General features: G+C 43.7%; 3 protein-coding genes across 3 annotated transcripts; 2 read left to right on the top strand and 1 right to left on the bottom strand.

Moving 5' to 3' along the window:
- Positions 1-31: 31 nt before the first annotated feature.
- tbrg4 (transforming growth factor beta regulator 4) lies at positions 32-7,248 on the top strand. The gene is made up of 11 exons (XM_019873659.1): positions 32-241; positions 856-1,343; positions 1,410-1,730; positions 3,293-3,467; positions 3,722-3,879; positions 3,999-4,109; positions 4,351-4,495; positions 4,588-4,821; positions 5,969-6,080; positions 6,185-6,299; positions 6,661-7,248. The coding sequence occupies exons 2-11, from the start codon at positions 939-941 to the stop codon at positions 6,760-6,762; spliced, it is 1,878 nt and encodes a 625-aa protein (XP_019729218.1). The 5' UTR covers positions 32-241; positions 856-938; the 3' UTR covers positions 6,763-7,248.
- A 1,767-nt stretch (positions 7,249-9,015) lies between these two features.
- Positions 9,016-20,340, top strand: nacad (NAC alpha domain containing). Its single transcript, XM_019873629.1, has 10 exons — positions 9,016-9,438; positions 12,098-12,384; positions 12,470-17,540; positions 17,633-17,857; positions 18,509-18,597; positions 19,077-19,145; positions 19,224-19,370; positions 19,458-19,592; positions 19,654-19,776; positions 20,182-20,340. Exons 1-10 carry the CDS (start codon positions 9,348-9,350, stop codon positions 20,194-20,196), a joined length of 6,252 nt encoding a protein of 2,083 aa, XP_019729188.1. The 5' UTR covers positions 9,016-9,347; the 3' UTR covers positions 20,197-20,340.
- Positions 20,341-21,416: 1,076 nt separating this feature from the next.
- Positions 21,417-27,317, bottom strand: glipr2l (GLI pathogenesis-related 2, like). Its single transcript, XM_019873630.1, has 5 exons — positions 26,996-27,317; positions 26,538-26,646; positions 25,428-25,531; positions 24,871-24,948; positions 21,417-22,069 (listed from the first exon to the last, which is right to left on the bottom strand). Exons 1-5 carry the CDS (start codon positions 27,006-27,008, stop codon positions 21,894-21,896), a joined length of 480 nt encoding a protein of 159 aa, XP_019729189.1. The 5' UTR covers positions 27,009-27,317; the 3' UTR covers positions 21,417-21,893.
- Between the last annotated feature and the right edge of the window lie 597 nt (positions 27,318-27,914).

Below are 27,914 nucleotides of genomic sequence, written 5' to 3'. Positions count from 1 at the left end.
TGCTTTGACGTAACTCACGTTACGTGACGTTAGTGACGTAGATTTCCTGCGACTGGCGACTTCCTGACTAGCCATGTGAAGCACCACATTCATAAGTATTTAATATTATCTGTGTGTGATATGCGCATTGTTTATGACAACCAGTTGTGCTTCGGCTCATGCCGGCCTGCTGCTGTTTGCAAAGAGACCTGTGAGTGGGGAAGAAACTGCTGATTTAGACGTCTTTAAGCTCCTCGACAAGGTCAGCATTTCACATTTCTTGGCAGCCCAAGAACCACTGCCGACTTTGCCCGTCCTGTCTGCAGGACTTCGTGTTAGATGGGGACAGTTGACGCTTGCTGCACGGCTATTAGACAACCAATCGTTGATGAAAATAAACAGTGTTTGCCTTTCACCAACTACCGTTTTCTAACCATGCTCGTGACATACTGAGGAATCATGATGGCATGACCTGTGTGCGTGTCAGAGGTGGCAGTAGTACTCGCTCTCTGTAATTAATTATTTAACTGTGTAAAAAAAAAAAAACGAACGTAAAAGTAGAAGATCTGCCTGTACAGAGTACAAATTATCTAATGTAGTTTGGAACTAAAGTAAAATATATTTTACTGTCAGTTATATGCTGAACTCGTGATAACATATGCACACGAAATACGTTCCCTATTTTATTAACTTTAATAATATTTGGACTGAAAGAACTAATTATTTTATTACATCAAAACTATCACGGCATTTCTATTCAGAATTTCGTATTTGTGCATCAAAATATGTTTAGGGACACATAAAGCCATCTCTGATTAAAACTTGCCGTTGATCAGTATTGTTTAAACTCAAATGTATTGTCCAATGTCATTTTAGGACATCTGTGGAATGGTGCACTGGGCTACTGACAAGTGAAACTCATTCTCATCTTTCTGCGGCGGCCCCGCCTCTGGAGCCCTATGGCCACTCGTTTTTTGGGCAGATATGTCCGCCTGCTATGCAGGGCCTCCCCTCAAACCGCGGCTGCCTGCTTTCCTACGTCAGCGGCCAGCCTGGCTCATCTGCAGAAGAATCGGTGCCAGTCGTGGACTTCAGCGAGGTCAATGTGTGAGAGGCGGGTGCTGTCAAAGGACGACGTGTTTTCAAACACGCCGACTCGCACCCAGCTGGATGAGATGGTGGAAAAGGCTGCGGTGCCTGAGGACATCCTGCAAGCCTGGGAACAGCACGGAGGAAATGGTAATCAAGCAGCTTCTACTCTGTTGGCTTGGACGAGGATGATGCAGAAGACGCAGGGCAGGTTTGAGCAACAGCATGCCAAGGACTCAAGATTGCAGGATCTGATGGCTACTACAACTCAGCAGGTGAGAAAGCCAAGTGCCCAGATGTCAAAGCCGTCAAGACGAATGACTCATTTATGTATCTTCCAGATATCAACGGTGTGGAACGGCACTCTTGTGTCCGTCTTGCGGGCTTTCTGGGTGATGGGCGTCCCCGCTACGGATCCGGTGTTGGTGTCTATCCAAACGGAGGTCCTGTGGCGAATCCGCCGGTTAAGCTACAAAAACCTGGGCTTCCTGGCAGAGTGGGGGACCGGGAGGAAAGTACCGCAGGATGTGGCCATCGTGACCGCTGCTCTAAAACAGCTGGAACTGCGCTGGACTGAAATTGCTGATGCCAAAACAGTCAGTGCGCTCATTTCCAAAGGACAACACGTGTCGCCTGTCCTAATGGAGAGACTAGAGGACAAGGTATGACAATGAGTTCTGTCATCACTTTTGCTGTAAATACTAAACTTGGTGGTTTTGATACACAAAGTAAACCCTGGCGTTACATGTGTAGTATTCTCTTGCTTTATAAACAAGAAACTAAAGTTCCAATCCGTTGTTATTTAATTACATAAAATGAATCCAACTGAATTTGGGGGAGAGGTGGGCTAAAGTAAACACAGGACTTTTCGTCAGCCAATTACTGGGCATATTTAGACAAACATTTCTGTCCAATTTAGCATCTTCATTTCACCCAACTAGGGTGTTTTTGGAATGTGGGAGGAATCCTGCACCCGGTCATTCAGAATCAATAAGCTATCAAGTACCAAGTTTTCTCAACTACCCAATGGTCTCCATTCTAATAGATGCCATAACTCGGGGTGTCATTGGGGGGAAAAAAAAACAAAAAAAACATTCTGAAGAAATAAATTTTTCAATAAAAAAAATTGACAATAAAGTTGTACTTGACATGACTTGAAATACCAAATGGTGCCACTGGATGGCTGTAATTAGCTTCAGAATAACTTCTGATACCACCTACCACAGCACAGCCCAACTGATATGGCATCTCTCAAGTTATCATTTGTATTAGAGCTTAAAAAGAAATTGCTGTTGTGTACAGCGTGGGGCGTTTAAGAGTAAAATGATTTATTGCATGAGGGACAAACACAACCAAGTTGTTACAATACTGAGTTATCGAATCTGTACTATTATATGTCATTTTTAATTCTCTTCTTGCGATGATGTATTCCACTGCCCCCTGATGGCAAGTCTAAAAGTGCAGTTGAGTAAATGAATGCCCCAGAAACTACAGTACATTAAAGTTATTTGGTTCACTCGAGTCTCTTCTGCTGGAGGTGCTGACAGTGTAGCTGAAGTCATTAAATTGGAGAAAAACATGATGATGGGTAGCGCTATGACGTTGATCTTGTCTTCTTATTAGTTGAAATAGGTTTAAGATTTCTTTTTTTTTAATTTAATCAGACAATGTTTTTTTTTAGTGAAGGGAAAAAAAAACTCTTACCGAGCTGACAGTTTCAGTTTTTTTTTTAGTGAAGAAAAAAAAAACCTCTTACCGAGCTGACAGTTTCAACTGTCATTCAGCCTTCGCCTGAGCTGTCAGTCAGAGTCACCGCTTCCTTTTGACGTGTCTGCTGACCAGGTCGGGAAACCTTCAAAATAAGGCTACTCGGTCGAGGCTGGGAACCAACCCCCTGCCGCTGCCATTACATTAATGTGTCCCTGTTGATGGTGCTGTCTCCGACGAGTGGGTTTACACGCTACCACACAGCCAGGACACATTGCTTTACTGGCGGCAAAGGGTTGGGGCGCAGCTATTTAGGCATGCAGGGAAACCTTGTACTGTATCTCGCCGCATCAACATGAAACAATGCGTCTTTCCGTAATATAGGTGCCGGTATGGCTGCATTATTTATTTAAAAAAAAAAAAAGCTGCAAAACTGTCCAAAGTGGCGAGGGATCACTGTATATGGTAAAAATCCAATACTTACCCTGCTAACCCTTCTTCCATGTCCCGCTTGAAGGCTTTGGAGCTTGCTGAAGTCTTTTCAGCAGAAGAGATTCGCAAAGTGTGCGTGTCGTTAGCTGTGCTTGGCCGTAGGTCCGTGCCCCTCCTCAGGGCTCTGTCCTACCATCTCCTCCAGAGACCGTCGGCAGAATTCACCACTCCACTCATACTCGATATGGCCTTTGCATACGGTAATAGCACTCTGGGCGTTCTAAGCTCCAATACAAAGAGCTGTGTCAAAAAGTCTGCCTGTAAAACATTGATTCAAGGGTTTATTATTGGTTTTGTAGTAGACCAAGACTATATCATGTTTGATACTACTCTTGTATTTGATTACATTTTTAGAAGTCTAATCATTCTATTATCTGAAAGGTGTGTTTGGCTTTTTCTACTCGCAAGGAATGGTGTCTCACTCACCAGCCAAGCCATCATTGTGCTTTTCCAGGCAAGCTGAGTTTCCACCAATCCCAAGTGTTTCAGCGAATGGCGTCCGAGTTGATGCCCAGAGTCTCTGTACTGACCTCCGCCGACGTCACGCGCTTTGCAAAATCAATGGCCTTCCTAAAATGGCTTCACATCCCCCTCTTTGAGGCCTTTGCGGAGGTCAGTCCTTTGAACTTCACACCTCACAGACAGGACTCTTGAAGTCATTATTACGGCGTTTCCTCCTGCCTGAACACGATCACTTTCTTTCTGAGTCCTAACTTTCTTTTTTTCTCCAGCACTATGTGGAGCACAGTGAGAAATACAGCACCTTGCAGCTGTGTAACATGCTCATGACGTTTGCCAGACTCAACTTTCAGCCTAGCAAAGGAGACGAGTACTTTGAAAAGGTACTCGTGATGTTCCTGCACCTATTTGGTCCCACTCTACTCTAGGGCTAACCTTATAAAGTGCGTCCGTAACTTGAATGTGTGTGAGCCAACAACGAATGAAAGCCCTTTATTACATATACACATTTAGCAACCCCCTCAAGATTAAAAACATCGCTCTATTATTATACTGTACAGTACATCCTGCACAAGGTTGTGTTCGACGCCGTTTTTTTTTTTTTTTTTTTTGTGTTGTGTTCAGGTTCATCCTGTGCTGGAGGACTCCCTCTCAGGCCTAGAGCCTTTCCTTCGGACAGATGTTGCATGGTCCCTGTGCGTGCTACAGCAGGCCAGGCCACACTATCTCAACCCGCTCCTCCAGCAGGAACATGTTGCTCAGCTGTCAGGTGAGAAGCACATCTCCAAAGTGAGCAGTACCAAAACATTTCTGCCACGTTTTACGATGTTTCATTTGTATTCCCACCACCTCCCCCTGCAGATGGCAGTCCAATTCGAGGGGAGAACTACAGGCAAAAGCTCCTCCATGTCGCCGCCACATTGCACTTAGAGCATCCCGAATCATCCCCATCCTGCACGGATGCTTTGCCCATCCTGACTAGTACCTCCCCCATAACCCCACTACAGAGCAGCTTGAGAGAGTCTTTCGGCACTTTGGAGCGGAGGAATGGCATGCATCGCATTGGGGTCAGCACTGTGTATGGATGGACTATTGGTAAGAGGGCCGTGGAGATGGATGATTACATTTATCATACAGAAAGCATGCGCACTATATTGATTGAACACACCGGGGGGAGGGTGTGCATAACATAAAGGAAGTGAGAAGCGATCCTCTAGATCACGGGGGTCAAACTCAAGGCCCGCCGGATGTTGCTGCGCCACGGTCAAACTTGCCCGGATGGATAGATGGCGCCATTTCATACAACATAAGCACCAAGCACCAATGATTAGTTGATCTTGAATTCTCTCGCGGCTCCTCGATTCCCAACGTCGATTGCCGTTTAAACTGTGCTTCGTAAGCGTGCCTCTTCCTAGGTGCCAATTTTTGGGATGTTGTTTTGCACAATGCACGTCCTGGCGCCTACTGGGGGGGCGTGCCTTTCGTGTCTTCTTTCACGCCCACCCTTCCCACTTTAAAGTCCGCATGCTGTCTTCAGTTAGGTCCGCCTTTCCTCTATAAAAAGAACATGTCGGCACAACCTCAGTCTGGGCAAGCGCGCCCGTCATCAACGTCATACATCAGCATTCACAGATTTTGGAACTTGGTGCATCCGTAAGGCGACCCGCATTATTAGGAGCCATGTCCATTTTGGGGGAAATGTAAAACTTTGATGTATGTCTTATGGTCGTGAAAATACAGTAGTTGACTGATTTCTAAATTACAGGTAGTTTGTTGTGTACAAGTTATAATTTTGTGGTTTCACTGTCATAACGGCTCTCCGTGGGAACACACCAGAGTGGCCTGTGAGCTTGACGCCCTTGCTCAAGATGAATGATGAAGAACTGAGGGATTCATCCTTAACCCCCCCCCCTTCCCCCAAAAAACTGAATTCTTATTCTAACAATTTGAGCAATTATTTGCTTTCAATTATTTCACTTAAAGGAAAAAAAAAGCATTGTTTGTTGAGCCTTTAACATCGCAGCATCAAAGAGAGGAAGTGAATTTCAACACTTTATATTGGTCAGTAATTTGTAAAAAATAACATTGATTTGTGTGTGTGTCTGTGGGGGGGGGGGGGGGTGTTAAATATATCACATTTGGACATAGCAGATTTGGGCCAGATTCCAGCAAGAATGTTGCGTGAACCGGGTGGACTGTTTCATGTTTTACAAGTCCACTGTAATGTCTTTTTGCTCTTCAGAGGGTGAAGTGGTAGTAGATAGCGACAACAAGCTCGTTGACTTATCCCAGCTGACAGCTCCTCATCTTCCAGATGGAGGCGGAAAGCACCCTTTACCTGAAGGGGCACGACGGTGGGTTCGAAAAAATAACACGAAACAGGTTCTCCTTTTGCATTCAATTTATTCTTGGAGTCTTTACTTTCTGAAGTCATTGTGCTCTTGGCGTTGTGCTTTAGAATTGCTTTTGTAGCGTGGGAATTCCCCAACTTTGTCTCCAAGAGTAAAGACCTTCTGGGACGATTCGCCATGATGAAGCGACACTTGCAACTTGCCGGCTTCATCGTCGTGGAGGTAAGAGATTTGATCGGCTTGAAATGACGACAGACTGACATTGACGGACACGATGGCTCGGTCGCTAGCAAATGACGCACTCACGTCTTTACCATCATGTACCCACCATTAACATCGATGCGCTAGCAAACTAGAAGAGGGAACTTTGGTGTGTCTTTCATTCTTCATCATTATTGAGGGCAACTTCTGGTAGCTTTAGCCAGGACAAAAACGTGTGTACCACTTTCTTCCATTGCAACCTGTTAAGTTTTGGTTCTATGATGATCATCGTACCTTTCCTTTGTCCCTCCACCGGTACCCTTTCTGTGGCGCCATAAAAAAAAAAAAAAAAAAATTGCGTAATTGTGGGTTGCTGTTTCAGGTTCCTTATTACGAGTGGTTGGAGTTGAAGACGGAGCATCAGAGGTTGGCCTATTTAAAGGACAAGATGGGCAAGGCTGTGGCCGAGGACATGGCCAAGTGAACTGGCTCGTCTTGATCACAAATGCAAAATCAACTAAATCACAAGCTGTTCGCATACAAATTGGATCACAGGGAATACAGTAAACACACACACCCACACACACACACACACACACACACACACACACACACACACTGACGCATGCTCATACAGACTAGTGCAGCATTGCAGAGGAGTGCTGTTGCACCGAAAAACAAGAAATATAGATCATATACAGTATGTTGGCTGTTGTTCCCATGGCAACGCGTGGGGCTTTCCCTGTTTCCATGGAAACGGTGAGCAAGCGTTCCGGAGTCAGAAACCCAACAGCGGAAGGCTTCGCATCTTGATACGGTCAGTTTCAAGTTGCAACATCTGCGAGGAACACTCAATCAATACAGAAGATTTGGCCAGGATGTTGCGATAAGGAAGCATTCAGTTGATGGTCATAATTTAAACTATTTGTGTGAGTCATCATGTGATGGAATAAAAATCTTTTATTGTTAATTGTTTCTGTCGTCGTGTGATGTGGACAGACAGATCCAGATAATCTGGAGTTGATACTGTACAGTCTAAAACCAATGCCAAGGCCAAACAATCATTACCCGTGTTTGGATTAGCACCAAATTTTGCACCTTACGCCTACTCATGTCATGAAGGATTATATAAATCACTCAATATAAGTAACACCCATCCATCCATTTTCTGATGCGCTCATCCTCGCAAGGGTCGCGGGGTGTGCTGGAGCCTATCCCAGCTGTCTTTGGGCAGTAGGCTGGGTACACCCTGAACTGCTTGCCACTCAATCGCAGGACACACAGACGAACAACCACTCATGCTCACAATCAGACACACTGTTCCATTAACCTGCTGTGCATATATTTGGAATGTGGGAGGAAACCAGAGTTCCTGGAGAAAACCCACAAATGCACAGGGGTGAACATGCAAAATCCACATAGGAAGGTCAGAGCCGGGATCGAACCCACGACCTCTGCACTGTGAGGCGTACGTGCTAACCAGTCACCCATTGCCTTTAATAAACATATTTTAATTATTATTCATGGAATGTGCATCCCACAAGCATGCAATCTTGTCACCATAACATTGTTATACACGATACACTGGGACTTGACATCATCAAACACTTTTCCAAAAGAAGCACAGGTATGTCCTCTTTTCTCTCTATCTCATATTTTTATTAGTTAGCCTTGATTGAATGTCTCTACCTCAAGTAACCCTGTTATGCATGTCATCAGAATAAGACAATGTTTTTTCTTCTTTACAAAAATAGGTTTGTCCTCTTGGTCAGCAACAAAAGCTAGCCTCTACTCCTGAGAGAAAGCTACGTAATGTAAACACCAAATAAATTATCCGGGCGGATATACCTTGAATTGGTTCCCGGCCAATCACAGGGCACATATAGATATATAACCATTCACACTCACACCTAAAGGAAATTTAGAGTAATCAATTAAACTACCATGCCTGTTTTGTTATGTGGTAGGAAACCAGAGTACCCGGAAAAAACCCACACAGGCATGGGGAGAACATGGAAACTACACAGGGACGGAATTGAACCCATGCCCTCTATACTGTGAGGCAGACATGCTAACCAGTGCTGCACCAAATTAATTGTATTGATTGAAGCAGAGTTAATCAAGTCTTTGATTGTTTATTACCTATCGATGAATATTTAGCAGAAAATCTGAAATGTGATGGGTTATTTTTCAAGAACCTCCAATTCTGGAATCACCCTGAATTTAATTGTGTTGTGAGCTGTGTCTTGTGTAAGTTTAGACACATTTGTATGGTCGGCATGACTTCAGCTCTGCTCCGAAACACTAAGTGTGTCGTGGGAAGTTTTGGGTTGCTATAGAAACTGCCCTTCCTGCTCATGCGGCTCAGCCTCTGTCTTTCTCTTTCCATTAGCGCTTATGCATTCTGCACTTGTTATCTGCCAAAGTATAAAAAAGGAGGAGGCAGATACTGTCAGGTCGGAGAAGATAAACAGATGCTCTTACTGGCCTTAGGGGGCTCATTAGAGAAGCAATCCATGCGGGGGGGGGCGCAGAAGGGGTGTAATTAGATACATTCGAGGTCGATCCTTACGAGTTTCTCTTTCCTCGGTTTGTTTCAGATTTCGCCGGGTCGTCGCCTTGTTTTTGCAGTATCTTCCTTCACAGTTGAGGGCAGCACTGAGATGGATGTATGAAATCTGCTGACATCACCTCCCCAAGATCCAGTCAGAGCTTGGCTGGCACAGAGGCGGATAGAGAGGGGAAGGGAGGGAGGAGTGGAAGAATTGGACATGAGACTGCGGATTCGACATGCGTATAAACACGCGCATAATACACGGATAGAGTTTTGAGTCCATCATCCCTGGTACAGACGAAAGCAGCATCGTGCGCTGCGCCAGAGAAGAAAACAACTTACTCATCCACAAACACGTGCTGCGGGGAAGATGAGATTGTTGGGTCGCTAAGCACTCCGCTCCCTCCCTCCCACTCTCCTCTTCCCCCATCGCCCCCCCCCCCCCCTCGTTCACCTTGTCTATTCTGGCTTTTATTGTTGCGTCAGAGCCAAAGGGAGGCAGCCACGAGAGAAGCATGCCGGGGGAGAGCGCTCACAGATCCGTCCCCGCCAATGAGCATCCAGGGCAGGGGAAGGACGACACTGGGCTCCCTGGACCAGGACCAGGTAGGACCTCAGGGGCTTATGGGACAGAAACAGGGATGCTGCTATGAGTTTCAATACAAAAAAAGGCTGTGATAGCATATAAGAACACAATGTCGACTATCTGTTAATAGGAGCTCTCATGCAGTGAGGCACTTGCATGTCATCTTAGGGCATTAAAAAACACATGGCAGCTTATGACTGTGACTTGCAGAAATCAGACTTCCAAAGCATGTGTGACTGTCCCGTTTTTCTTGCTTCCCTGCTCCTTCCGTAACCCCTCCCCGCCCTAACCCGGTCCTCAGCCCACTGCCTCATCCTCTGCTCCAGTGCCTCCATGTCATCCTGCGCATGCAGCCTCATTGTCGCCCTTCATGCAGTATGCAGTTTTGTGAACTGTCGGACTGAACGTACGAATGTGACTCCGCCCTTCCCTGACTACCTTAGCTGGATCATGACATAGCAGCATGGCAGAAATTACACACACACACACACACAAACACCGGCAACAGTGGCCCTGGCTGCTGGAGATTAAAACTTTGTAACATTGTAAAAGGTTGATGAACTGTTGACAAGAGTTACGACCAGAGGTGTAGCGAGAAATTTTTCAGTGGGGTGGGCCGTGGCCAGGGGAACACACCACAGTCAGGATTTCATGATATGAAATTCACACATATGGAGAACAATCCTCATCACATTCAAAATCGGGGGTGCACAAGAGTGGTGCACCGGTGTGCATGAGCACTGGAAATTGAATATTGCGCTCCAGTTCAAGTCTGTCATTGTGCTTTTGCATCCTAAAAAATAGGTCAGGCCAGCCTCGATTCAAAATCTAGTTAGTCGCCCCGATTGCTTCTGAGGACTAACTTCAAAGTAAAAGATAGGTAAGGGATTACTATCCATTTGCTGTATTACTTGTTTCACTTTTATTTTGAAGACCCTCGTGGTGCGTTACATAGTAGTCTATCAGCAACCATTGTGGTGCCGGATTGACTAGGCTGGCTTCCAAGCTAGTGCTACATTGGCCGTGGTGGCCGAAAGCGTACATTTGAGAATATGCCATTTAAAAAAAAAAAAAAAACATTATAAGCACTCCTGCTCATAATCAAGCAGGAACAAGTCAAAGTCAAGAGCAAAATTATCCTGAGTGTAATGTACTATAAAATGCCATTTTCTTTGCCATGGCTCTCATAGTCTACTTCTATCTCATGCACTGATTTGCTTGATAACAGCCAGTATCAAGAGGTCCAAGAAGACTGCATCCATGTGAAAATGGCAGAAACATTCTCTATTAAAACTTTCCTGTAGGTGTGGAAGTGGCCAGAGAGTGACAATGGGTGGCTTTGTCCATCCCTGGCCACCACATAGCTCCAGTCAGATAGAGCGCACTACATATGGTGATAGAGGGACGTACGTGACCTACACAGGAATAAAAGAGAGGCTTTTTCAAGCATGATGATACAGATTTTTTGAACAATTAAATATGCTCCTTTTGTGCTATGTTTTTTTTTTTGTTCCTTCTTACATTATTCAGGTCTCCTTCATATTTTCGAAGGAATTTGAACTCTATCAATTATAAAAACAAATCCAATTTTAAGATCAATAGATTAATATATTTTAAATGCTGACATAATAAAATCATCATCTTTCGTATATTTGAAAGCAACAGACAGTTAAGGAGTGAAAGTCAATGGTGGTTGTTTTTTTTGTTTTTTTTTCCCTTCGTCGGAGCACTAGCTGACTCCCCTCAGGCCTGTTGAGGAGGCGCTGCAGCCTGAGTGATTCTGCTCCACTTATTGTTTCACTGCCTTCCCCCAAAGGAGCAGCACACAGCTATTCAAGGAACGACAGCTGAGATATTGTAGCTCACATTTAAGCTAACAGTTACCTTGTTGCCTTTTAGTAATTCGTGCATGGAAAAACAACGGCATGGTGACCATTCATTGCCCTGAGTTGTGATCATGCTTTGCAGGGTATCACGCTCGTTTGAGCCAAGTCTGCAAAGCATGACTCAGCTCATACACCAACCGACTTCAGAGCTTATTGTTGGGGTGGAGATCAAGCCGAGATGTTAAGTGCTGATGCTTGCACTCGCCACAGCCATGAGGAGTTCTCAGGAAGCAGGGTGACAATGATAACTGGCAGAGTGGCGTGTGTGTGTGTGTGTGTGTGTGTGTGTGTGTGTGTGTGTGTGTGTGTGTGTGTGTGTGTGTGTGTGTGTGTGTGTGTGTGTGTGTGTGTTGGCGTTTGTCAGTGGCTGGCACAGAGCAGTGCCACTTGTGTGTCAAAATGGCCAATCAGCATGCGGATTGAGGTCATGGTGACAATGGCCTAGTTAAAATGAAGCCTCTGTTCCTTCTATGTGACAGAAAGGGACTCACATCACATCTACTCAGGATATATTGACGTGAAGCTGAATTAATGTAGCTTCATATATTACTGCATTAAAACCAATCAATAAACAAAGAGGTAAAGGAAGTGTTTTTTGTCCACATGCGTGTTTCATTGACCAAATGTTTAACTATGGACTCATCAGTTCAATATTATCATCAAAGAATCTCTACAAAGATTTTTATGAAATTTATGATAGATGGATGGATGGATGAGCTTTCTTTAATGTTATGAGGCAAAAGAAAAGTGGACAGATTTGCCTTTAAGTGTGTAAAATAATTTTGTTTTCCAGGAAAAAGCAGACATCCATCCACAGCGTCTACACCCAGTGACAGTGGCTCTTCTCCTTCTGACAGTGGTTCAAGCCCTTCTCCCAGCACTCCTCAGAAGCTACTACCATCACACACATCCCCATTTGGACCCAGAATATTTCATGCAACATCTAACTCCACTGGGACTCCAAGACCTCAACCTGAAGGCTCTGACCATCGGCAAAACAACCTGACAAGATTGTCCGGGAAACTAGGCGGTCATGGACCTTGTGGCCGTTTTGTCCCCGTTAAAATGGAAAGAATCAAAGTCGGTGTCGGACTTGGAAGATATATTTTTCATATCCTTGCCGCAGATGCACAAATTTAATATGTGTTCTGTGTATCACCCCCAGGTGCTGACTGGTTCTGAGGTGGAAAGTGATTATCCAGAGCCGCAGACCATGGAAACAAGGGTGGTAATGGGCCAGGAGACGCTCCTTAAACCATCAGGGATCCTGAAAGGAACACGCTTGCATGGCCGCTGTGATCAGGCAAGCCCATCGTCAGTTATCCAACGTTTTGCTGAAGCTCAGACAAATGCTAACAAGCCCCAGATGGAAACAAGCGAGGAAAAGTGCAAAATTAAAAACCCAGACAAAGAATATAATCCAACAGAACATGCTCCGCCCTCAACCATACACATTTCCCCCGTGAACAGTCTTGCATTACCTTCCTCCTCATCCTCCTCATGTCTGGAGCCCATCACAAATGATGACAATTTGATGGCACAGATAGAGGGTCAAAGCCTTGCTAAAGTTGAAGTGCCTTCCCAGTCTGTCCACGAGCAACCCTGTCCAGTGACTCTGTCTTTTTCCGAGCCAACTTGTTCTGTAGACCCACTCCGAGTGGGTGTGCCCTCGTCACTCGACCCCGACTTCTACTATACAGCCCCTTCCACTCCAATCAAGATGGCATCACATGCCTCGCATCTTAAACATCATTCATATCCAGGCTCTCCCGCTTTCTCCCCTTCACCAGGCTTACCCTCAGACAGCGATGACCTCTGCTCCCCTGTGACCTCCCCCTCTGGCTCTTATATGACAGCTGAGGGAGGAAGCTGGACCTCCTCCTATGCATCATCCGCCTCCCCCTCCACTTCTCCCAACCTGCTGCTTTCAGAGGACACACAGGAGGCTCGTGCTTGCTTTGTTGGCTCCTTGTCCGAGATTGGAGATGAAGTTGGTGAGGAAAAGGTGCGAACGAGTCCAGAGCGTGAGGTGGAGAGGGCAGGGGAATTAAATACGCACTCTTCGGAGGATGTCATTAATCCACGGCTTGGGATAACGGGTACAACAATACCTGAAGAGGAAGAAGCTCAAAATGATGAAGATGAGCCCAGGATTCCTAGAGAAAGTTGTCGCCCTTGTTGGGTAACTGCACATACACCTCCACCGAGGAGCAGTAGCAGCCACACCAGTGACTCCCAGGAGGATGGTGGTGAGTCTGAGAGCTCCCTCTGTCCGGTAGAAGAGGCTAGTGCAGCGATAGAGGAGCACCTAAGACCCACCCATTCAGTACTCCAACTGCAACTAGACCCATGTTTATCTGCGGTAGATTATGGACACACATCTGATCAGCGAGAGCAAACATCCAAAGCTGTCACTCCTGATGTGGCCTCATCTCACCCTAGTCCTGACTCACCTGTCGCTCACCTGGATCCTTTCTGTCCTGAAGCCTTTGGTCAGCTTGGCTCCAGTTCTTTCATGTTCTCTCGGGCAGTTTGCGCTGAGGGTATACCAGAAGACGAAAGGATGATTCCTGTCTCTCTGATCCCATTTCCTCCTCACACAAGCCTTATCTTTCAAGCAGATTCATTTGAAATCACTCTATTTCCCACAGAAGATGACAATGAAATCGTGATGGACAGAAATGAAGGGAAGGATGTGGATGCATATGCAGCAGGAGAAGAGGAAGCAGACATTGAAGATGATGATGATGATGATGATGATGACGATGACTATGCTGCCGATGATATCAATGGGAATAAAAGTGTGGAAGGTGGGGATGGTGGCGATGATGAGGAGGAGGATTTTAATGATGATGACACTGACGTCAGTGGTGAGGTGGTTGAGGGAGCTAATGTCGAGGTCAAAGTGGTAGAGGAAAACGAAGATGAAGAAGAGCAAGATGATGAAGAGGGAGAGTACGTTAGAGAAGTATTGGAAGGCGCTACAGACGAGGACAGCTCAGCCTCCTTTCTTCATACACTCTCAGAGACATCTATAAATGACGGTCTGGATGACTTCTTCTGTTTCCAAGATGATACGGATGACTCATTAGATTCTGCTTCCTATAATGGAGAGGAAGATGAACGCCTGTACAGTACTGAGAGGCATGCACAGTCATTAGAACCGACACTTGATTCTACTGAAATTCAATCAGAATCTGAACAGGGACCTGCCACAACAATCGATCAAGCTGAAACCTTTCACAGACAGCCAAGTCCACATATGATAGTGGATCACCCTGAAACAATTTGTCGTTCTGCAGACATGTTTGCCACGTCCAAATGCAATGAAATAGAACACAAACCTACAGAAGATCCAGGATGTTCCAGTCCATTAGACAAAACAAAAACTGCACAAGTGGATGAGATCTCAGCAAAGCAATTTACAGCTGCCCATCAATATGAGCCCTTGAAAAAAGGAAACGCGAAAAAGACTGAAATAAAAGAAGATTTTAGTTTTCGGGAGGAACCTAACCACAGCCCTTGTGATGTTTCTCATAACAACCCATCTATCCAATCTTACCCCTGCCCTTATTTTGGGAGACTAGAGACTACAAACCCTGGTAATCCAGTTCTTCACAAGGAATCGGCAGATGAAGATGATAGGAACGACATTAGTTTGAAGCAGCCCACGGAAGGCAGAGAAGAAGATCCCACTCCAGAAAGGGATTCTTATAAATTGCTCATTAAGCATCGTCATAATCTGTCAGAAAGCAATGTAGCTGCAGGACAAAGTAGAATTTTACCATCACAGGGCTCCTCCGGTAGATCTGACAAAGCTGAGAGAGAAGAATGGAACAAGAAGAATGAAAACTGCAGAGTAGAGCTTAGAAGTATGGACTGTAGAGTTACTGATTCGGGTTCCTTGAGTTTGGGTATGACCACTGCAACTAATGACTTGAATAAAGGTGTGCTTCCTCTCTCCTGCCCTAAAGACCCAAGTCCAAACCCCAGTAATATCCCAATCTCTAGCTCTCCAGAGGTTATTTTGGGCCTTGCAGACAATCTGACCTTGACTCCTGAACATTGTCCCGGTGACTCCAGTCAGGAGAACTTGAGTACTGACGAGAAGGTACTTGGGGCGTCAGGATCCCCTCACTCTCCTCTAGCCATCTCACCCAAAAGAGAAAACTCAGAAACAGATACAAGAAGGGAAATTGATCCTGAACCCAGGATTTGGTGTGATGACCAGTCTCAATTACATTTAGGATCAGTGTCTGAATTTGGAGTATGGGGAGCAGGCGAGTCTCTTTCCTTGTCACTGGGGAAGAAGTATGAGTTAGAGGCAGAGAGTGTCCTTATGTGTGACACAAGAGGCCGAAGGACACAGACGACGATGATTCCGAACATGAGTAGTGAACCATACCAGAAATATGACAATGGTTTTGGTTACGTTCCGGAGATGAAAGATATCAACAGAAATGATGGAAAGAGGCATCCGAGAGAAGATAATGAACTGATCGAAGAAGGGACTTCTGTGTCCAACTTGGTTTCTTGGAAGTCCATTGAGGAGCTCTCGGAGGCAGGTGGGGGAGAACGATTTCTTAATGATGATGTCAGTAATTTAAATCATAATAATGATGGAGATATCATAGACACACAAATACAATTAACATGGATGGATTCCAACAATAATAATGACACTACCTTTGACTCATTGGAAATAGCAATGCGTGAAGGACTGAATGCTCTGTCTGAGGAAGTGAGACCTGAGTTTGTGAATGTCAAAGTCAGAGAATCAGTTTCCAATATTCCACTTGAAGAGACGCCATCAAGGGCTTCTGTTGAAACGCCCAAAGATGAACAAGAACCTGCAGGGGCTCCTGTAACCCAAACAACGCACATGATGCAGACACAATTAAATAATACCAGCATCGCTAAATCTGCAGCAAGTCAGCATCTCAAAAGCATACTAGGAAGAAGTCCATGCGATCAGACAATCACCCCAGATAGTAACACAGCACTTAGTTTACTAGATGGTTTCTTTGGTTCCTTTAATCCCAGATGTAAATCGAATGCACCTGCACCCAGTGGAGATGCAAATTGTGGTTTGCAATCAGAATCAGATGAGATGGTGGTCAAGCCTGACACTGGAGACCAAAAAACAATTGATGCCAGTCCTGCAACTGACAAACGTGCTGATGAACCAAAGACTCAAGATTCCTCTAAAGGACAGCAGTGTGTGCGCTTGAACTCAGGGACGGGCGAGGAAGAAAATACTATTCTATTCAACGAGAGTTGCTCAAAGAATGATAAAAAAAAGAAAGAAACACCCTCTTCCCCACAGACTACGCCGAAAGGTTTTGCTAAGGGTGCACTTTGTACAGAGAAAGCTGGTGCTACGAAGAAAGGGCGAAGACAGAAACCACACAAGGCCTCTAAGGTGATCACTAATTTAGACTCCGGCCTTGACATTCTTGATGCTGAAAAGAAACCTCTTTCTCCCAAACACGCTTCCAAAGACGGAAGCTCAAATGCTGAGGGCGTCCTTTCAATAATGAATCAAGACAAAATGGCTAACAATAAAATGTCATCAGTCGAGCCTCAGCAGAAGAAAAACAAGTCTGGAACACAGATTCAAGTTGAAAAGTGTCAAAATGACTTGAGCCGCAACTGTGACAGCCCTACGCCAGTGAACCTCAATGCCACAGTCAAAACAAACCGAGACTCACACCAGGAAGAAGACGGACTTGACAACCGGGCAGTAATGCTTGACAACAGACCACCGTCAAATAGTGAGAGAAGAATCACAGTGGACATTAATGACAACAACATAGACAATGACCAGTCCTCCTTATCGCAGGCCACCAGACTATGCACTCTGTTTCCTTCCTCAGCCTCTCCTGCGACCCTTTCCTCATCCATCCCTCGAGCTTCGACAGAGCCACAAAATGAGCTTCCCACACCTGTGCAAGAATCCCAACCTGCCCTTTCAGCCCACCGACTCCCTTCCCTCGCCGCACCCGATGCATCCGCCGCAATGAGCTCCACTTCTCCAACAAGCCAGCAAGTACTTACCCCGCAAATTCTTCCCGGTGACAAAGGGGCCGCCATCACCCATCCGACACCGACTAAATCCGAATCAAGTGTTGCTTTACACACGACGACTTTTGCGGTGTCCAAGCCAACCCAGGAATCATCCTCCATTCCTTCACCCTGTTACACCAAACAAGGCTGCATCAAGAACCTGGCCAAAGGTAAGAATCATGTGTTTTGCAAATCATAACCTATATTCCCAGCACAAAATATGATCGGGTATTGATCAATCAATATTTTATTTCCCCATAAGAGTCCAGCCTAGTCGAGAGAGGTAAAGACAGTGAGGACGACCGTGAACTCCCTCGTTGTGTGCTCAAAGAAGCAGCAGGAATCAGAAGTGGATCCATGGAGAGAGCCTGCGAATCTGATCACAAGGAAAGCCACCCCTTCTCTTCTCATCGGCTAACCGACAAAGAGTCAGGAAGCTATCCCGTCAACCGCAGCCACGCAATTTCTGAAAACTTCAAAAACAACTGTGAGTAAAAGCGCACCTCATTTCATTTGATTGCAACCTGATATTTATCATTCTATTTGTAGTGTTACTATACATTACAAAATCTCTCAAGAGCCGAAATGAGGTAAGGCATTGCCAGTGACGCCTTACCCATGACTCTCAATGATTCTTATTACTTACCACTGCCAAAGAGTTCATGTTTAATTAAATCAGCCAGTTTTTGATATATCGACCTAGATTTTTTTTTTTGTCACGATGGGTCAGTACCCTTTGGCGGATGTTTCAAAAATGTATTCCCAGCTCTAATATTTTACAATTTAAATAAATTGCCTGTGTAATTTCAACTGATTTCCTTTAGAACGCATCCAGGTTGTGCATCTGGCAAAAAAAAAAAAAAAAAAAGATTTTGAAACCTGGAAATGTTCATTTAACATGCTCCGAAGCTTGTATCTCGGTCAATTTTTCACATCAGTTCCTTAATACACAAAAGGTTGCCGCTATTTCATCTCGACGCTTGGGGACACACTTCAGGTGGACTTGTTGCCATTGTAATGAGTATTTGCAGCAATAACAAAATCCAAAAAGGAAAACAATAACAAAAAAAAAAAAAAAAAAAAACGACCAAAAAATAAAAGACACCCAATCGTGTGTTTTGTGTATGTATTTGTCCAGGTTCTCTCGTGGCCTCCTGTAATGAGTCTGAGAGTGATGGCTCGGCCCTTGAGCTGGAGGAGGAGCCTATGAGACCTCATCAACCACAGGTGTGTCTGGATGCCATTTTTTTGCCTCTATTGATTGTACAGTGCAAAGAGTTATTCATTTATGAGTATGTTTTTATTGAGGTCGTAGTTTGCAAATAATGTAGAAGTGCATCGTGTCATAGTCGGACTCTCGCACTGACCAACTGTACCAATCAAAATGGACAACACACACACACACACACACACACACACACACACACACACACACACACACACACACACACACACATGAAACAGTTATGACCTATTTATTGGCTATCATGATATAAGTTATCAGTGGGATACTTGATATTAGTTGGTGCATGAAATGTTCTACTTGCTCTTTCCAGACATTACTTGATAATATGACCTGCCCTACTTGCTTTGCGGCTAATTAATTAGCTTGAGTCGTTTTAAGCAATCCTATGGAGGAGGGTGGGCTGATTTTGGTGCCATTGCTTCTTAAAATAGTCTCAAATAACACTTGGCCTCCCCTGCAGTCCTTCTCCTCTCCAGACGAAGGCCTCAACCGACCAAAGCAGAGCCGCAGTGAGAAGAAGGCCCGCAAGGTCACACTAGCAATGCTTCCTTGAATCATTTTGATGCCAGCGTATCATGACGTTTCTTCTGCTGCTCTGTGCACGTAGGCTATGTCTAAACTAGGTCTAAAGCCGGTCCATGGTGTGACCAGAATAACCATCAGAAAGTCCAAGAGTATCCTGTTCGTCATTAGCCGGCCAGATGTGTTCAAAAGCCCTGCGTCAGATATTTATATCGTATTTGGGGAGGCCAAGGTAAGTCTCCTTTTCCAAATAAATCTCCGTTGCTTGTTTCCACTGTCTGCATCGTTTCTGATTCCTCTCTTTCTCCCTCCTTCCCAGATTGAGGATCTCTCTCAACAGGCTCACAAAGCTGCTGCGGAGAAATTCAAGGTGCCTGTAACCTCCACTCCCTTGGCGCCCCCTGTCCCACCCAGCCTGAGCATCAAGGAGGAGAGCGAAGAGGAAGAAGAGGAGGTATACCCACTTATCTTTAAAACAAGTTGACGTCATGACTATCCCCATGCTGTCCTTCCAGGTGGATGACGGGGGTCTGGAGCAGAGGGACATTGAGCTGGTGATGGCTCAGGCCAATGTGTCTCGAGCAAAGGCCGTGCGTGCGCTGAAGCACAACAAGAACGACATCGTGAACGCTATCATGGTGAGGATGGTAGATGGTGAATAGACGAATGAGTCATACAGTGAGGGTTGGGGAACAGCAAATCAATGACAAGTAGAATTTCTCCCCAGTCACTCTTCAGTTCTGGACATCGTCCCTGGATTAGTTTTTCACCGCTAGATGGCAGTATAAGCTCAGCACCCTGAGTGCAGTCTCATTGAAGGAAGATGTCACAACTCCAAGGTGGCACCAAAGCACTTTTTAAAAACCCTTTTGGTTTGTCTCTGTGCATAAAAATGAACAAATAAATGAGTTTTCAGCTAGTAACGGGATAAGTTAGAAAAAGCCAACCCGTCTTGGTTCATAATACCCCACTTAATAAGAAGTACAAAAGGACCGGTCCTACCAATTTTGCATGTTACATGTTTCGAACCTTCTTGCTTCCAGGAGCTGACCATGTGAACGGTGTAGGTGATTTGAAGCTTGACCTCCTCCTCTTCCTCGCTCGACCCAAAGCCTAAATACCACTCTGTATCGCTGCTACTGTATGTTGCATCTCCAAATCCTGCTCAATAAATCAAATAGTAAAAGTCTGCTCGGATGCAAGCTTTGCTGGAGGTATAGCATTGATTTCAACGTATGGGACAGGGAATCTCCCTTCATAACATAAAATACCGGGGGGCTTTGGTTGTCTGTGCACCTACCTTCAAAAATGCCTCAGTACAGTTATGGCTCAGCCCCCTCGGCAAAAAATTAGCATACCTTACCTTGCATTGAACACATTAATACAATAATCTGTAACAATGAAATACTTTGGGCTAAAAAAAAAAAAGTTAAAAGTAAAATTTTTACGACTGCTTCTGACTATTGCAAAGCGTACTTGCAAATGTATTCGCCTTTGACGCAAAACTTGACTGACACTTCACTAGTGAGTGCATAAACATTGTCTTTTGAATGTCACTGTACTTCCTGATGGAGGAGGAGAAAGTTTTCAGCTAATTTAATACCTTTAAGGGGCAAATCTACATGCTGTTGAGATTCAAAGTAAAATTCTTCCACTGTTCTGTGTCCTAACATTAACACCAAGGAGATAGGGGGCAATGCAAACGCTAATAAAGTAGATGGCACTTTTTTTGCTTCTAATAATTTGGAGACAATGACAGCAAAGTGCATTATCATTGCAGCCACCTTTGGTATTTCTAAAAATGATTTTGAGCACCCCTAAAAGGGTCTGTATGCTTTATACTTTCTCGTCCCATCACTTTTGACTACCATGTTTTTTTTTTCTTTTTTCGGATGTAGCTTCGTTCTTTTTCCATGCTGCTGCTCCTTCCGGGGTGTTCTGTAAAGTGTTAAGAAAGCGGCTTGAAAAATGTGAGTTAAGTTAGGTTATTCTGCAGTACATTAAATGGAGCGCAATGGTTGTACCAAGCAAATTATTTAAACAGACACAACACACAATCATTTGTTTTTGAAGAGAAATAAACTTGCATGGATTTATATAAAAACTAATTCACTTAGGTCTGCAACGTTTCCTTAGGTTACTTTTGTGTCGGCCTGCTATAATGGAAAAAAAAAAACATGAACACATACAGTCCATATCACAATGTAAAATTCATAAATTCATTAACACTGTCGATAGTACGTCCCCCCCCCCCCCCCCCCCAAAAAAGGTAAATATGATGTTAATGTTAACATTTATTCGTGGTTTCATATATTTGACCGAAGCAACAAAAAAAAAAAAAAGCGAAAAACAGGCAAAGCCAACTGTGATTTTCTGCTTAACTTTAATTGAGGGATTAAAGCAATATTCAAAATTCAATAATTATTTTACATTTTAATTTTACAATACATACGAGTAAAACAGACACACACAAGATTCTCAATTCTAGCGGCAACATGCGGAAGCACAAAACATGTTGAATCAGTGACAATGCCAGAACCGATGACGTCAAGTTCAACAGACATTGCTGGTAAATATTACTTAGTTTGGGTTCAAATACAGACCATGCTGAGTCCGTGTGTTTAGTAAACAGTAGTACATCCTTGTCTTCAAACACTGTACCATTTATAAGAGCTTTTCCAATGAGAACGTGGTTCTCCTTAAGTCCAATGCGAGTTGGTCGTTCCATTTCTCCACAAGTCGAGTCTCCACATTTTTAGGAAGAGGAGCCCGGCGTTTTAGCAGGGAGGACATTGTTCTCAAAGTGTCCTTGGTTGGTGATATTCCCAGCTGGAAAGTATCTGGCAACCACAAAGGAGGAACCGTCTGATGCGACGGCCTTACCGACACCCAGTGTCGTACTGTTCTTCCACACCATTGCTGTGAAATGGCCTGCAGGTGGAAGGCAATTCAACTCAACTCAAATGTATTTATAGAGCACTTTCAAACAGCCATCGCTGCACACAAAGTGCTGTACATGGAGCAACTAACATATACAACAGTTAAGCAAAGCAAAAAATCAGTAACAAAGACGATAGAGAGCACCAAACAGTCTAAGATCAAAATTTGGGTCATGCTGAGTCAAATGCCAAAGAATAATAGTGAGTTTTGAGGTGGGTTTTAAAGGTGGGCAAGAACCTCTCGTTGCCTGTCCATCTTTAAAACCCTATATTTCAAAAAGTTGAAATAGAGATAGAATAAAAGAGAAAAAGACAAAAAAAGAGAGAAAATAAAAAGAGAGAACAAAAGAGAAAAAAGAAGAGGAAAAAAGAGAGACAATAAAAATTCAAGCAAAAATAAACATTTTGGGCCCAAGCACCGAGTAACTCTGGAGCACACCGCACCTGATTTCGGGCAAGAGAAAGTCGACATCTTGGGCAAGTGCCCAGCCACTTGCAGGACTGCACACTACAGACGTAAAGTGGTGTGTATTTATAAGCCACTCACGCGAAAACAAACGACGACGTTGAATTCTGACTCAATGGTCCCATTTACCAAAAAAAAAACCATTTGATATTGCTCACTTTTTATTCACGTTTTCTTGTTCTAGCAAACATGCTAAAATCAATCACATGGCATTTGAGTTACGCTCAGCAGTTAAATATGAAAGAGCCACCCTACATCTCAGCTTTACATTATGGAGTGGATATTAAGTTGACACCCCCCCCCCCCTTCAAATGTCAGATCAAAATGAGAGAAAGATAAATCAATAGTTTTTTTAAAAAATATTTTTGAGTGGAGAAGTAAAAACGAACAAAATAAATGTGGTTGCACAAGTGTGCACACCCTCCTAACTGGTATGTGACTGTGTTCAGAATTAACCAATCATATTCCAACTCATTCAAAATGGGAGTCCGCATACACCGGTTACCATTTAAAAAGCTTCAAATTAACCCCAAATAAAGTTCAGATGTTCTAGCATGCTTTTCTTGACTTTCTTTTTGCTTTGTGGAAAACATGCTGGATAGACAACCCTTCAATTAATCGAACATGCATATTTTTGGTAACGTGTGTCAACAAGATGATGAGCGATGTGGTCGCTTTATCTCGAAGCAACGCAAGGCTGGTAGCTTTTACTATTGGGCAGCGACAGGCAGATGGCGCAATTGATCCACGGTTCTTGCCGACAGAATTTTAAACTAATAATTTGGCTTTCACCCAGAAATTTCGGGAAGCATCTGTTGAGAAATCATGCAAGACTTCAACTAAGTGAGTATCTAAATTTGGAACTCTTCAAGTGTGTTTTAGCCTTGGAACTGACCCAAAATATATGGACAGTTTTTTTTTTTTTTTTTAAACAGCGGTTTATTTGACTTTGTCTTTTTACATTTCAGTTAAGAAGTATACAATGTTATTTAAATATTACTTGTACAGTTAACGCAAGTTTTATGATGCTGTGAGTTTCGACTTGGACAAATTCTTCATTTTTTACACTCGGCTGGCTAAATGAGCACATCCATATGACTGCATTGCCTCATTTTAGGATGCCTTGGAAGACATTGTTTTCAGTTCTCAACTGACTCGTCACAAGATTGCTGTTGACATTCTGGGATTTCTCAACAGAAATGAACGGACAAAACTTCTTCTTTTTTTTTTTTTTTTAATTATAGCTGACTTGTGGTAAAGTGGTTCAGGATGGTTGTCTGAGCAGTAAGGTTGGTACCAGTGTTGTTGAAGGACCAAGTAAGTCTTAGTTGAACCCGAAAACAAATGGAAATTCTTTTAAATATTTACACACACAAGAATGTTAACATTGATCTCTTTCGCTTGGTGAATCTTTTCCCGCATTAGCTGAGGATGAATCAGCATGCTGCGCCGTTAGGCCCGACCCATTGCTAGGAGTGTGTTCAACAGCGATCGACTCTTGCAAACTGATGTTTCAAAGAAAGCATCTGAAACAATCGCGCCACGCTGGAAGTGACACGAAGGTTGGGAATGTGATTTTTCCATGGCGGGTGTCTGAGTCAGTTCTGAATGAGGCGCGCAATCAGCACGACAACAACAACCTCATGCGTGCCTCGGCTAATGGACGAGGAATTTACAGGCAAAATGAAAAGGTCACAAATAATTGAAGTAGATAAGACTGAGCGTTCTCAGAATATAAAGAAGGAAAACTGCACATTTTAATGTCAATAAATCTAATACCTTCAACAAATCATGATATTCAGTTGGGGCTAAACTTCATTTTTATGTTTTTCGGCTGTGGTGAGCAGTCTAGGCCAGCAAGGTTTTCTCTGCTGGCCACAAGAGTCCCAAGAGCATTGACTTACAGTCACAACTTATTTGCTAAATAATTTGTTCCTTCCAAATTTTGCTGTTGTAAATTGCGATTTTTTTCCACTGTGAGAGAAATAACATTTTTCTTCTCTTATACTCTGAATTGTTCAATTCAAGCCATATTAATTACCCCAGCCGTCTTCGAGCAGTAGGCCATAGGCGACACCCTGAACAGGTTGCCAGCCAATGACGGCACACAAAGATAAACAGACATCCACACTCACAGTCACACTTAGGGACAGTTTCGAATGTTCAATCAGCCTGCCATGCATGCTTTTGGAAAGTGGGAGGAAACCGGAGTACTACCCAGAGAAAACCCACGTACGCACAGGGAAACCATTCAACCTCCACACAAGGTGTTCATTTTACGTTAAATTCTAATGCAGATAAGTATGAGTAATGCATGAGAGCCTCACCAGTGCCAGAGGAGAATCCAGGAGAGTTGAAGTTGTACTGTTTCACTTCACTGTACCAGCGGTCGGCCACATCCTTTCCTGCACGCAGAGTAACCTTAATTTCAGCGCCATCAAATCACTTTTCTGTCACACACCATAATCACAATGACAGCATTGTCATGGAATCTTTTTTTGATCAGCACATATCCCTAAGGGACACAATTTTTATTTACGACGCTGCACTTTTCGTCACCCCGTGCGAGTCCATTGGAGATGCTTTATGACTCACAGTGATTCATTTTTCAGCACTGAATCATGCTTTCTGAGCTCTAAAATGGAAGAGAATAAAAAGGATCCACGCTTTTCTAATAAAGAATGGGCATTAGCCTTTAACTTCAAACATCACACGAAACAGTTTTGACCAAAGCAGCACTGACAGAAACTATTAGATGGGTGCTTCTCACCCATCAGAGATTACAGTACTTAAAAAAACAAACAAACAAACAAACAAACAAAAAAAACCATTGTGTAACCTTGTATTGTCCCATTATTATCGTGTTAACTCATCGTTAATGTACCTGATTGGTCATAGGAAGCCCATGCCAGGTTCTCTCCACAGCTTCCTCGACTGGACTGCTCGCTGTGTTTTAGGATGCGCGTGCTAGCCAAACTCTCAGCGTAACTTTGAGATAAAAGACAGTCAATTACACCTTGAATCTATTGAAAAAAAAAAAAAAAGAAAGTAGACAACATAGCAACCAAAACACAGACAAAACACCTATTAAGAGATTAAAGGAGATAATGGAGCAGAAAGCGTTCTTAGCTAATGTGGCATATTAGCATCATAGTCCTCTCTTCCTGATGTTGTCATCTCTCATAAAAGAAAAAGCGCCTGTATTATTAATCCAAACAAGCGGTTTTGATCTAAACAAAAAGCACACTAATGAGAATTTGCAAAACCTTGTTCGTCACTTATGACCCACGAGTTAGCATCTAAAGTGCATTCAGTTTTAAATTGACATTTCACTCATGAGTCATACACAAGTTTGCTTGTGTATGACAAAACACAAAATTGTAAATGACAGACCACTATATGGATATCACGCTGTAGACGATGTATAAAATATGTTGAGGTCAGACAAAATCATTTAACTGTTTTTTGAATGTGCCACACATGAGTGACGGAAGCACAATAATTTATGTATAAAGTTCTGGACCATAAAAATGGAAGAGAGAAATACATTACAGTATATATTTAAAGTAGTAGAATTCCAAGTCAATTGACTCTTGATATGAGAGCTTTCATCTTTCCACATGCTGTTATTATGTCCCGTTTTATTCTGTAACAAGGTCTTAACGACGTGTTGAGCATGACAATCTCGTCCAAGTTCTATAAAAGTATCCTAAAATGTCATTCCAAGTGTCGCTGACAGAATAAAACATGCTCGAGGAAATGGAATGACTCTGATGCAAGATGTGGTCGTTTTGGCAAAGACACAATGCACATGAATCAACACAGTCTGTTTTTTTCGTGTTTTTTTTAGCTGTGTACTTGCAACATAAACTTCAAAGACACAAAGGATCTCTCATAACAGTTTGTGGGTACTGCATTTGTCGATGTGGTCCAAATTAGTTTTGACAGCTTTCCATTCTGTGAGAGCATGAGTGGAGTTTGTGTGCGGACCCACCGGGCAGCCTCTTTGCTCAGTTTGCTGCTCAGCTTGAGTGCTGGAGCCTGGTGCTTCTTCCTGTACTCGTTATGGCACTGCAGCACCTCCTCTGCAAATTGCTTTGAGGCTGAGAGACACATCAAGGAGAGACAGCGGAGAATGTCAGCTTCCAAAAAGGAGACACGACTATTGAAGACCCGAGTTCAATAAATGTTATTGCAGAATCCATACTGGAGCTTGAGTGTGTCGTTAAAGAGGCCAGACAGAGATTACCAGTGATTGTCGCCCTAGTGTGGTGCCATCACTCACTGCTCTTTTCTCCACTACTCCCAACACAATGGGCACATTCAGACAGTAATGCACAGCCACACAAATGTCACAGCCAGCATGGAACACAATAAAAAGCTGCTTGACTCCAAAAGGAAACGACTATTTTGATTTACATCTTGCACAATTTGGCGAGGCTTGGTACTTACCTGACTTCCCCATCTTGCAGTGACAGGAACTGTTCAGTCAGTTCACTAACGCGCTTCCTATTTAGAAAAAAAGTTGCCTGCTCTTGCACACCCTTGCAGCTGTTTCTAATACAAATACTCCAAACCAGCTGCTAATGCCTCATGTTTCAAGCGGGAACAGCCTTCCAGTCTGATGTCAGTCCTCCTGAAATTCTGCTGGTATGCAAATTCCGCCCTGGGCAGTTTATCTGGTTGAAACGCCTAACTTGTTATCGTGTATAACTTCACGTGCCTGTTTGTCAAGTTGCACACATTTGCCTTGAGTGTGTCTTGCATTACCCAAGAGAACACGCCCTCTGCCTGTGCCTCCATTGATTGAGGAGGCATGACACTACATGACATCATCACTCGAAGACGTATGCCCATATAAGGCTCTAAGATTTTGAGTGGTCACTGTCATCTGTTGTGTCCCAATTCATGGTCTGCATTACAGTTATTTATAACAGGTTTACCAAAGGGCATCAAGCGCTCATATCTATGGTAGGGTTTTTTGTTGTTGTTGTTGTTGTTGACAAATCCCAGATATGGAAAAGGAACAGTTTTGGTACAAAGATCAAAGATTTTGTTTTTCAATCAAATAGTTAAAAAAAAAAAAGACTTTAAAGCACACTAGGCACTCCCGGCGGACACAGAAATCAAATTAAATTGTACCTTTCCAATTTTTTTTCAAGTTGCTTTCAAAAAAAATGAAAAAAAACACCTCCTTGAGCCTCGGGAAACTAACTCCACACCAGGGGCTCTGGCCAGATGCAAAAATGGCAACGTTTTTGGAATGTGGGAGGAAACCGGAGTACCCGGAGAAAACCCACGCAGGCCTGTGGAGCACACAGGAAGGCCGGGATTGAAATCACGCACTGTGAGGTTGACGCGCTAACCATTG

Source organism: Hippocampus comes, unplaced genomic scaffold, assembly GCF_001891065.2.
Source record: "Hippocampus comes isolate QL1 unplaced genomic scaffold, H_comes_QL1_v1.1 scaffold383, whole genome shotgun sequence".
NCBI classification, from domain to species: domain Eukaryota; kingdom Metazoa; phylum Chordata; class Actinopteri; order Syngnathiformes; family Syngnathidae; genus Hippocampus; species Hippocampus comes.
Note: the sequence above shows the minus strand (reverse complement) of the source record. Positions and strands in the feature narration are given on the sequence as shown.

Coding starts and splice junctions, on each gene's coding strand:
- tbrg4 (XM_019873659.1), top strand. CDS start 939: ATGGCCACTCGTTTTTTGGGCAGATATGTCCGCCTGCTATGCAGGGCC. Junction 3,880..3,998: donor TCTTTGAGGCCTTTGCGGAG/GTCAGTCCTTTG, acceptor TTTTTTCTCCAG/CACTATGTGGAGCACAGTGA. Junction 4,496..4,587: donor ACATGTTGCTCAGCTGTCAG/GTGAGAAGCACA, acceptor CTCCCCCTGCAG/ATGGCAGTCCAATTCGAGGG.
- nacad (XM_019873629.1), top strand. CDS start 9,348: ATGCCGGGGGAGAGCGCTCACAGATCCGTCCCCGCCAATGAGCATCCA. Junction 17,541..17,632: donor CATCAAGAACCTGGCCAAAG/GTAAGAATCATG, acceptor TTTCCCCATAAG/AGTCCAGCCTAGTCGAGAGA. Junction 18,598..19,076: donor TGAGACCTCATCAACCACAG/GTGTGTCTGGAT, acceptor CCTCCCCTGCAG/TCCTTCTCCTCTCCAGACGA.
- glipr2l (XM_019873630.1), bottom strand. Junction 25,532..26,537: donor CTGAGCAAAGAGGCTGCCCG/GTGGGTCCGCAC, acceptor TTTATCTCAAAG/TTACGCTGAGAGTTTGGCTA. Junction 24,949..25,427: donor GGCTTCCTATGACCAATCAG/GTACATTAACGA, acceptor CTCTGCGTGCAG/GAAAGGATGTGGCCGACCGC.